At 38.3% G+C, this 11228-nt stretch overlaps 3 protein-coding genes across 3 annotated transcripts in view; 2 read left to right on the top strand and 1 right to left on the bottom strand.

The window, feature by feature from the left end:
- The window catches only part of LOC104789416 (protein SABRE-like), a 16043-nt gene extending 7318 nt beyond the window's left edge, over window positions 1-8725 (top strand). The window contains exons 10-26 of the mRNA XM_010515115.2: window positions 7-363; window positions 871-2704; window positions 2829-2926; window positions 3186-3522; window positions 3629-3726; window positions 3986-4342; window positions 4875-4993; window positions 5222-5468; window positions 5662-5886; window positions 6092-6231; window positions 6527-6599; window positions 6773-6874; window positions 6968-7147; window positions 7246-7563; window positions 7646-7813; window positions 7902-8262; window positions 8487-8725. Coding sequence (XP_010513417.1) covers window positions 7-363; window positions 871-2704; window positions 2829-2926; window positions 3186-3522; window positions 3629-3726; window positions 3986-4342; window positions 4875-4993; window positions 5222-5468; window positions 5662-5886; window positions 6092-6231; window positions 6527-6599; window positions 6773-6874; window positions 6968-7147; window positions 7246-7563; window positions 7646-7813; window positions 7902-8262; window positions 8487-8596 — 5124 coding nt within the window. The 3' untranslated portion in view covers window positions 8597-8725. The remainder of the gene's footprint in view (window positions 1-6; window positions 364-870; window positions 2705-2828; window positions 2927-3185; window positions 3523-3628; window positions 3727-3985; window positions 4343-4874; window positions 4994-5221; window positions 5469-5661; window positions 5887-6091; window positions 6232-6526; window positions 6600-6772; window positions 6875-6967; window positions 7148-7245; window positions 7564-7645; window positions 7814-7901; window positions 8263-8486) is intronic.
- Window positions 9776-10018, top strand: LOC109132879. The gene has a single exon (XM_019245331.1). The coding sequence runs from the start codon at window positions 9776-9778 to the stop codon at window positions 10016-10018; it is 243 nt and encodes an 80-aa protein (XP_019100876.1).
- The window catches only part of LOC104787260 (BEACH domain-containing protein B), a 16766-nt gene continuing 16139 nt past the window's right edge, over window positions 10602-11228 (bottom strand). Inside the window, exon 29 of the mRNA XM_010512801.2 lies at window positions 10602-11151. Coding sequence (XP_010511103.1) covers window positions 10868-11151 — 284 coding nt within the window. The 3' untranslated portion in view covers window positions 10602-10867. The remainder of the gene's footprint in view (window positions 11152-11228) is intronic.

Raw genomic sequence — 11228 nt, 5'->3', positions numbered from 1 at the left:
TCGTTTCAATCGTATTATCAGGCATGCCAAGGTTTAGCTCCCTCAGAGGGTTCAGGTGCCTGTAGGGAAGGATTCCAGGCAGGTTTTAAGCCAAGTGCTACTAGAACCTCTCTTCTTTCTGTTTGTGCCACAGATTTTGATTTAAGCTTGACGGCAGTTCATGGTGGTGATGCTGGTTTGATAGAAGTCTTGAAGAAGCTTGATCCTATTTGTCAAGAAAACGATATACCCTTTTCACGCTTATATGGAAGCAATGTCTACTTGAATACTGGATGCTTGGTTGTTCAGTTAAGGAATTACACACTTCCTCTCCTCTCTGGCACTTCTGGCAAATGTGAAGGTCGTATAGTACTGGCTCAGCAGGTATTATTATTTTTGTGTTATCCTTTCCCATGCCGTCTCTATATTGTGTATTACTTCTCTTTTGTGATTGATTTTTGTTGTTAATGTTTTTTTCTGTGATTATTTTGTTTATTCTAGAGCATAGTAATGGTAGTAGCTGATTTATTTTCTGGGACCTTTAGTTTTAATGGTCTGCTCCAGTACGATATATTTCTGAAATCCAACAAATTTAGTGGTTTCGGGTTGTTTCCATCCCCAGAAGATTTGTTTCTCACTTCATTCTCAATCTAAGTAAGAGATCAATATTCTTTTCTTGTCGTCCAATGCATGCTTGTTTGGATTATTATTCTTTTTTGCACGCTAGACAAGTTCTCGTAGATCTGTAGTTGTGCATTTGTATGTAGCTGGGATTGCATATAGATGTAGTATTTTAGTTCATCGTCACAGTGATTTTACTAGCACAATGGAATGCCTGTTGTTATCAGTTGACTGATTATTTAACTGCTTGTAATTGTTTTTTTAAACTAGGCAACATGTTTTCAGCCACAAATTTCCCAAGACGTCTTTGTAGGAAGATGGAGAAAAGTGCGAATGTTCCGGTCAGCCAGTGGCACAACTCCACCGTTGAAGACTTACTCAGATCTGCGTATACACTTTGAACAAGGAGAAGTTTCCTTTGGGGTTGGATATGAACCAGCTTTTGCTGACATTAGCTATGCCTTCACAGTGGCTCTTCGTAGAGCTAATCTGAGTCATAGGAATCCAGGTATGGCACAGGTTGTCAAAAAAGAACGAAGCTTACCCTGGTGGGATGACATGAGAAACTACGTTCATGGCAATATTACTTTGTCTTTTTCTGAATCAAATTGGTCTGTTCTTGCTACAACGGATCCATATGAGAGTCTTGACAAACTTCAAATTGTGACTGGTCCTATTGAACTTCAGCAGTCAGATGGTCGTGTATTTGTCAATGCTAAAGACTTTAAGATAAAATTGAGCAGTCTAGAGAGTTTGATTAGTCGACATTCCTTAAAAGTTCCAGTCGATGCCTCTAAAGCTGCATTTATTGAAGCTCCAGATTTTAATCTTGAAGTTACAATGGACTGGGATTGTGAGTCTGGGAATTCTTTGAATCATTATCTATATGCATTTCCAGCTGAAGGAAAGCCTCGTGAGAAGGTCTTTGATCCCTTCAGATCAACATCACTCTCGCTTCGGTGGAATTTCTCACTTAGACCCGAAAAATTCCATCAGTCTTCCTCAGGTACTGAGAACCCAACAGACGTTGGAACTGTCTACATTTCGGAAGACAAGCCGGACAGCATACCTCTTGCACCACCAGTTATGAATCTTGGAGCTCATGATTTGGCATGGATACTTAAGTTTTGGGGTATGAATTACTATCCTCCACACAAGTTACGTTCTTTCTCCAGATGGCCTAGGTTTGGAGTCGCAAGAGCTGCAAGGTCGGGAAATTTATCTATGGATAAGGTAATGACGGAATTTATGCTCCGTGTAGATGCCACTCCTTCCCTGATAAAGTACATGCCTTGGGATTCTGATGACCCTGCCAAAGGATTGACCTTTAACATGGCAAAGCTAAAATACGAATTATGCTATAGTCGCGGGAAGCAAAAGTATACATTTGAATGCAAGCGGGATGCACTTGACCTTGTATATCAGGGTCTGGACCTTCATGTGCCTAAGGCTTTTATTAACAAAGATGAGCATCCATGCATTCCAGGAAGTGTTCAGTTTTTGAGAAAAAGTACTCAGAATGCTTTGATAGACAGAGTACCCTCTGGGAAGGACCATAAGAGGGATGAGAAGCATCGCGATGAAGGGTTTTTATTGTCTTCTGATTATTTTACAATCAGAAGGCAGGCCCCAAAAGCAGATCCTGAAAGACTGTTGGCATGGCAAGAGGCTGGACGAAGAAATCTTGAGATGACGTATGTGCGGTCTGAGTTTGAGAATGGAAGTGAAAGTGATGAACACATACGATCAGATCCTAGTGATGATGACGGATACAATGTTGTCATTGCTGACAATTGTCAGCGGGTCTTTGTTTATGGCCTCAAACTCTTGTGGACGATAGAGAACAGGAATGCTGTTTGGTCTTTTGTTGGTGGAATTTCAAAAGCATTTGAACCTCCTAAACCTTCTCCTTCTCGTCAGTATACACAGAGGAAGCTTCATGAAGAGAACCAAAAGGATTCCTGTCCCGAAACGCATCAAGGGGAAATGTCGAGATCTTCTGCAAGCCCTGGAAGAAATCTCCCTTCTCAGCCTATGGAGATGGCTAAACCTCCTTCATCACCGTCACACTCGTTGAAAATAGAGAAATCAGATGACAGAGTTGGTATGTCTTGTTTTCTTTCAATGTCTGTTATCTATCTTGTTACTCAAACTTTATCAAATTACTGGAATTTCTTAATATAATGAATTTCTAAAAAGATTAGCATTTGACCTGGATGTATGAACAGGTATAGTTGAGACCATTGAATCTGAGGAAGAAGGAACTCGTCACTTCATGGTGAATGTCATTGAGCCACAGTTTAATCTTCACTCAGAAGATGCTAATGTAAGTATTTACTGATGCATAAGAATGCACATTTAATACCCACTTTAGAGCGTTTCAACACTATGGTTCTTGGGTGATTAAGTTTACCAAGCTCGCATTCAAACTTCTCTTGGCATGTGTTATAGCTGTGCACTGTAAATTTATATTATTTGTACAAGCTACATGGTAAATCTTGTTAATAAACAAAATTGTCTTTGTGTCTTGGGTTTAAAAAGTAGTGTACTGACTTGTTGGCAAACATTACTTTGATGGATACCAGGGTCGCTTTCTGCTAGCTGCTGTCAGTGGTCGTGTTCTTGCACGATCATTTCATTCCGTTATGCGTGTTGGTGTGGAAGTGATTGAGCAGGCTCTTGGCAGTGGAAGTGTCCAAATTCCAGATAGTAGTCCTGAAATGACATGGACACGGATGGAAGTTTCTGTAATGTTAGAGCATGTGCAAGCCCATGTTGCTCCTACTGATGTTGATCCAGGTGCTGGATTGCAGTGGCTCCCGAAAATTCGCAGAAACTCCCCAAAAGTGAAGCGTACTGGGGCTCTACTTGAAAGAGTTTTCATGCCTTGTGACATGTATTTCCGGTATACTAGACACAAAGGTGGAACCNTTATCTATCTTGTTACTCAAACTTTATCAAATTACTGGAATTTCTTAATATAAGGAATTTCTAAAAAGATTAGCATTTGACCTGGATGTATGAACAGGTATAGTTGAGACCATTGAATCTGAGGAAGAAGGAACTCGTCACTTTATGGTGAATGTCATTGAGCCACAGTTTAATCTTCACTCAGAAGATGCTAATGTAAGTATTTACTGATGCATAAGAATGCACATTTAATACCCACTTTAGAGCGTTTCAACACTATGGTTCTTGGGTGATTAAGTTTACCAAGCTCGCATTCAAACTTCTCTTGGCATGTGTTATAGCTGTGCACTGTAAATTTATATTATTTGTACAAGGTACACGGTAAATATTGTTAATAACCAAAATTGTCTTTGTGTCTTGGGTTTAAAAAGTGGTGTACTGACTCGTTGATAAACTTTACTTTGATGGATATCAGGGTCGCTTTCTGCTAGCTGCTGTCAGTGGTCGTGTTCTTGCACGTTCATTTCATTCCGTTATGCGTGTTGGTGTGGAAGTGATTGAGCAGGCTCTTGGCAGTGGAAGTGTCCAAATTCCAGATAGTAGTCCTGAAATGACATGGACACGGATGGAAGTTTCTGTAATGTTAGAGCATGTGCAAGCCCATGTTGCTCCTACTGATGTTGATCCAGGTGCTGGATTGCAGTGGCTCCCGAAAATTCGCAGAAACTCCCCAAAAGTGAAGCGTACTGGGGCTCTACTTGAAAGAGTTTTCATGCCTTGTGACATGTATTTCCGGTATACTAGACACAAAGGTGGAACCCCTGATCTAAAGGTAACACCAATTCCTTATAGTGTTTTTTGGTCAGAATTTCATTATATCGTCTCCAGAGACATGTTTCGTCGCTTTCTTGTGCATAGGAGAACAGTTATAGTTGCTCGTTGATAGTGCAACAGTTATAGGAGAATTCTGAAACATGTCATATTCTGCATTGGATCATGGAAGGAGATGAAATGTCTCAACAAAAAAAAAAAGTCTCTACACTTTCATGATAATACAACACCATATACTGGAAATTGGTGTACATTTTAAATTCTTTGAAGTGGGAGTGGTGTTCTCTTTATGCCATGTGTAGCAATTTAACTTCACATTTACTGATTGAAGATCTTCTCATATAGACTAGTACAATTCTATGAACGACTGAATTTCTGTTGGCTGTCAGGAGTAATTCAGTCAATTTACACATGTGATTGATACCTTCATGTCTCTGGGCAAATATGTTTCTTTTGTTTCAGGGTCTAATCAGAGACTTAACCTCACTATTAATTTCTTTTAAGTAATTTAATTCTTATTTATACGTTTGCAGGTGAAACCACTAAAAGAGCTCACTTTTAATTCACACAATATAATAGCTACAATGACATCTCGGCAATTCCAAGTTATGCTGGATGTGTTGACAAACCTTCTCTTTGCAAGGCTTCCAAAGTGAGTATTGAACCTGAATAATATTATAGGGGCCCACATTTTTCATGTCAATATTCTGCATTTTCTCTTGTTTCTTGCTGTAACTAGCCTTAAATAAACATATGTGATATTTTGAATCCATACCCCCTTCAGTTCGCTGATGATTAGGGCTAAACTTCAAATACATTTTCTTCTGTGTCTATTTTTCAAACATGTCCTAGCATTAAGGAGATCCGTTTTATGATTCAGGCCTAGGAAAAGTAGTCTCCAATGTCCCACTGAAGATGAAGATGTTGAAGAGGAGGCTGATGAGGTAGTTCCATACGGAGTTGAAGAAGTAGAACTTGCAAAAATCAACCTTGAAGAGAAAGAGCGAGAACGAAAGTTGCTTCTTGATGATATTAGAAAATTGTCACATTGTTCTGACAATACGGATGACACACATATGGAAAGGGAAGGTGAATTGTGGATGATTAGTACCAGAAGATCCATTCTGGTAAGACTCCAGGGAAAGAAGTTTGCTTGATGATTCATTGGTTACTGCTTCAACTTGTTTCATTAACTAGTGTTAGCTGTGCATGCAACTATTCGATTACAGTTTCTGGTCATCCTAAGCATCAGCATTATGTTTCTGTTCTTGATGTTGACTATATAAAGTTGATGTTGCAATTTCTGCTGGTCTGTTTTAGGTGCAAGGATTAAAAAAAGAGCTCACATATGCACAAAAGTCTAGAAAGGCGGCTTCTGCATCTTTAAGAATGGCGTTGCAAAAGGCTGCACAGCTGCGAATAATGGAGAAGGAGAAGAACAAAAGCCCATCATATGCTATGTGTATTTCCTTGCAAATAAATAAGGTTGTTTGGAGCATGCTTGTAGATGGTAAATCCTTTGCTGAGGCAGAGATAAATGACTTGGTACGTAATGCCTCTAAAGTGATAGCATCAAAAGAATCTTGTTCTATTATTCACTTACTGTTTACTCTTTAGAATATGGAATGATGAGAAATTTGCTTACAATCTTTCCTTAGTTTACTTAATTTATCACTGTCTTGGTCTGTTGGATGTATGCAGCCTGTTTAAATTTAAAGGCGTACATATTAAATTGGGTTTGTTCATGCAGATATATGACTTTGATCGGGACTACAAAGACATTGGTGTTGCTCGATTCACCACCAAGTACTTTGTTGTTAGGAACTGTCTACCCAACGCAAAGTCAGATATGCTCTTATCAGCATGGAATCCTCCACCTGAATGGGGAAAGTAAGTTTTCTTTACATCTTCTCCACAGCGCCTGTTTTGTTTTCCATGGACCATACTACGTACTTTGCACTTTGCTTTTGGATTTTCATACAATAGTATATATTAAGGATCTTATTTAGTGTGACGTGACTCTTCTTTACTTTATAAACATTATTTTATGCTGGTTCTGACTTTGGGAGTGTGATTCCTTTTTATTTCCACATATCTTATAGTTGACTAAAGCCACTTAACTCTTGTATCAGTTCTGATAAGTTGAAGCTGAATTTCATTAGGAGTGATGTAATTTTATTTACAGGAAAGTTATGCTACGTGTGGATGCAAAGCAGGGAGCGCCAAAAGATGGCCATTATCCACTTGAGCTTTTCCATGTAAGTTTCCTCTTTCAACACTCTGTTACTGGGTTTGCAAATTTACAAAAGACCCAACGGGACCAGTAGAATTAATTATCAGTAAATTTTATATGACTGTTTTACATCTTTTAACTGAGCTATATTTCTTTTCTTGTGTTAAATATGTCTGATAATCGCTGCAAATCTTGTAGGTGGAGATTTATCCTCTCAGAATCCATTTGACAGAGACAATGTACAGAATGATGTGGGAGTATTTCTTCCCAGAGGAAGAGCAGGATTCACAAAGGCGACAGGTCAGATATAACATCCTAATTGCGCCTACAGATGAAAATCTGATTGAAGTAAGTTTATATGAATGCTTTTTGGGTTAATTTTGTGTCCTGCAGGAAGTTTGGAAAATTTCGACGACAGCTGGTTCAAAACGTGTAAAAAAAGGGTTGGCAGGTCATGAATCTTCTGGAACAACTAGCCACGCCTTAAGGGATGTTGAAGCATCTCGAGTTAGTTCTGCAGCTCTCTCTTCTACTGCGATTGTGCAGTCACAAACCAATGCAGACTCTGTCCAAGTAGGCTTTAACCATAGTCTGAATTTAAATTTCTTCTCTATTATTATTCTTCTTTTTTTTTTTTTTTTTTTCTGATTTTACTTGCATTCTCTTTGCAGAAACCCAATATCCTAAGCCTCAGATCAAGCACTGGTGGTTCAGCTCAGGAGTTGAGAAGAACATCTTCTTTCGATAGGAGCTGGGAAGAAAATGTGGCAGAATCCGTAGCTAATGAACTCGTTCTACAGGCTCACTCTTGCACAGTGTCATCTTCCATTGAACAACAGGAGGATTCCTCTAAACAGAAGGCCAAAGAGATGAAAACTGTCAAGTCTGGCCGCTCTTCTCATGAAGAAAAGAAGGCTGGGAAATCACACGAGGAGAAGAAATCTAGGCCTAGAAAGATGATGGAGTTTCACAATATTAAAATTAGTCAGGTAAGTAAGCTAATTTCTAAACCACTTTAAATAAAGGTCAGAAATTGGTTTGCTTTAACTAGTTTAAATAATTTCAACTTAGGTGGAGCTTCTAGTTACCTATGAGGGCTCAAGATTTGTTGTTAACGACCTCAAATTGTTGATGGATACATTTCATCGTGTTGAGTTTACCGGGACTTGGAGAAGGCTTTTTTCCCGAGTTAAGAAGCACATCATTTGGGGAGTATTGAAGTCAGTTACTGGAATGCAGGTCAGAAATGTCTTGCGTGAATGAATATTTAGGTTATGGGGACAAAGATAAGCAAGCTAATTAGTTCTCTTTCCATTCAAACTTTCAGGGGAAGAAATTCAAAGACAAGTCACATAACAATCGCGAGTCTACTGACAATGACCTGAATCTAAGTGACAATGATCAAACTGGGAAACCTGATCAACAACAAGTCACATGGTTCAAGCGTCAAAGTGATGGAGCAGGCGATGGTTTTGTTACTTCTATTCGAGGACTATTCAATACCCAAAGGCGCAAGGCTAAAGCATTCGTCTTGAGAACTATGAGAGGTGAAGCAGAGAATGACTTCCACGGGGATTGGAGTGACAGTGATGTAGAATTCTCTCCTTTTGCTCGGCAACTAACTATAACAAAAGCTAAGAAACTCATCAGACGGCACACTAAGAAATTCCGTCCAAGATCTCAAAGAGGTAACTAGAAACGCTCTTAACCCTACTTAGCTGTTCCCAGTCAGTAACCACTGATTCCTATAGATAGTATACGTATAAGAACTTTTCAAGAAAGTGACCTCCTTGATAAATTCAATCTTCTAATTTGATAGATAAAAGATTCTTGTGAAACAGTCACATTGGCAATTTTATTGTCAGCCAAAAGTTCATTAACTCAGCTTTTTCATTTGTTTTTTTCTTCTTAGGTTCAACATCTCAGCAAAGGGAATCACTTCCATCATCTCCAAGAGAGACCACTGCATTTGAAAGTGGCTATTCAAGCGGATCTTCACCATACGAAGATTTTCGCGATTAGAAACACGTTCTGACCAAATTTTGTTATCCCGGGTAATATAGGAGAAGGAAAAAAAGTAAATTAAGAGAGAGAGAGACATCAACAATATTGTACAGACGTTGGTATATCGGAATATAAATTAAAACCACAGGTCACTTGTTCAATCAAATCTTTCCATTTACTTCCGAGTTTACAAAACGTAGGCCCTTCTTGGAGGCGTATCAGAGTCGCAGAGACAGCTTTGATTTCATACTAAGGCTAAGGCATAATAAGATGGCTGTTGGGAACTTCACTGGCGTGGAATCACAGCGACAGGGGATCACCATTCCAGCGACAGAGATGAAAGTGGGATGGAGGGATATAAACTCCTAGTATGTCCCTAACACAGTCATCACTGCGACATGTTACCGACTATGTCGTCGTGTGCGCCTTGGCAGCTTAAGTGCAAGAGAAAAGCTTCATGCCCAGGTCTTTGTTGATACTGTCGGTATATTAATCATTGAGGGAAAAATGCAATTAAAGCAAAACAAAACGCCCAAAGTAACAGTTAACTTCGATTTTAGTAGATAGTATGAAAAGCTTCCAACTATACCACTTTAATCGATGTTAATACACTGATGTCTGAGTTTAATTTCTTTATATGCAATAAACATGTTAATTATGTCGCTAAACCTTGATATATATACAAAGTTACAAACTACAACGCTTGAAATGTAAATTTATAGATTTGTGTGTTTGTTATTTTATGGCATTCTCTGCCTCGTCTCGCGTAGTTCTCAAGACAAATGATTTGGCCTTGCGCCTTTTGGGTATTGAATAGTACTGAACAGAACAGAAACAAAAATCACAGCATATCAGACTTCATGTCGACCAGGAAAAAAAAACCATAGCTAGAATTTACAAAATGAATGATTAGTTATTGGTTTGGATGGCCAAAAGTTTTGGCCCAAAACAACAGAAAAAAAAAGCAACTTATATAACAAGAAATGGTAGGCGATGGACTATTTTTAGACGTCCAACAAGAATAGACAAACTAACTAATTAACAAAAAATTAAAAGTTAAAATTTTTACTACTTTTGCTATATAAGCCACAAAAGGCCAACCCAACACAATCATCCAGTTACAAATTTGTTTGCTATATAACACAAACAACATTTAATACGGCTTGAACACTCGCAAAACTCATTGATTTTCACACAATGGCGACAATGAAAAACATATGCAGTGTTTTGATGATTGTAGTTTTATTTACGATGATTGTTTCAACACATGCAAATACAAAGGATGTGTGTGTTAAGCATTGTGTCCCAAACCAATGTATGAATGTTTCTGAAAAGGCAACTCTACCTCTATGTGAGAATGCTTGTAAGAAACTCTGCAACGAAAACGAATTTGCGCATGAGGAATACGTCCAGCCTCGAAAATATATTATTTTATGTTAAGTGGTACAGTACTTATAAGTACGAAACTTGTTTGTTTTCAACAAAATAATATATTTTTGTGTTGCCGTCAAAAAAAAAATATATATTTGTGTTTTGTTTCCTATCTTTGTATTAATTATTATAGTATCTAATAAATTATTCGGTTTTATTATTTTAAGTGGTACTTTGAAAACTTAAAACTCTCATACTACTTTCTGCAAAATAATAATTACGGGTGTTTCCTATCTTTGACCTTTAGATACATTCATTTTTATGTTGGTTTAACAAGGTTCCGGTGCAAAATGCATAGATACGGTTCTTTTAGGATAACTTGTTCGTTATGTTTAGTGAGGAGGTTAGATTAAACAATAGAGTTTGGCTACTGGCATGACAATCCACAATCATATCTCTTGAATATGGGGGTACTAAGAAGAATCAACCAAAAAAACGTCAGATATATGTACCAAGTAAAATAGGTTTGATTAGACTCCCAAGGGGTAGTGTTGGAATATTGGTATATGTTTCGGTCAGAGCCTCATTTGCATTATCTATCTATACCACGGAAATTCATACATTGAGTCATTGACAATGGGAAAGAAGTATATCCTCACTTTAAACCTGGAGTATTGTATACTAATCGTATCACCTCTTCAACCACATCTCTATTGTCTAGTATAGTAATGTTACATCAATTAACATCTCTCTACTGTCTATGCATCTTAACTGCTTAAGATGAGATATATTGCACATTTACAAGGCAGTGAAAAGTGTCAAGTCCCCTCTGCAGAACACAAGATTAGCCCAAAATCGAGAACCCCATTGCTAAACTAATGGATTAATCGGACATAAATTTACATACAGAAGATATAATCAGGATTTTGTGCTCCAGATTGGGCTCGGTTTCCGATGTTGAGGATTCTCGATAGAATAAACAAGAAGGGCTCCATCTTTTGTCCCTGCTAAGAAACACTCTTCCTGAGTTACAGTTAGAGAAGTGATTATTTTTCCCGCTCCATTATACCGTCTTACTACTTCAAGTGTGTTCATAGAGCGGACAACTATTTGTCCTTGGTCACCGGCACTGACCAAGAACTCTCCACATTTACTAAGTTCAAGACAGTTGATGCGTCCATTTGACTCCGAGCTAGCCAGATGTTTTCCGTTAATGGAGTAGAGGTGCAGACTAAGATCATCATCACCGTACAAAACAATTCGTCCATGGTGCGATGCA

The sequence above is a fragment of the Camelina sativa genome, chromosome 5 (assembly GCF_000633955.1).
Source record: "Camelina sativa cultivar DH55 chromosome 5, Cs, whole genome shotgun sequence".
Taxonomy (NCBI): Eukaryota; Viridiplantae; Streptophyta; class Magnoliopsida; order Brassicales; family Brassicaceae; genus Camelina; species Camelina sativa.
This window is presented reverse-complemented; position numbering and strand designations above follow the sequence as displayed.

What these genes read in the sequence shown, in the direction of transcription:
- LOC109132879 (XM_019245331.1), top strand. Translation starts at nt 9,776, where the DNA reads ATGGCGACAATGAAAAACATATGCAGTGTTTTGATGATTGTAGTTTTA.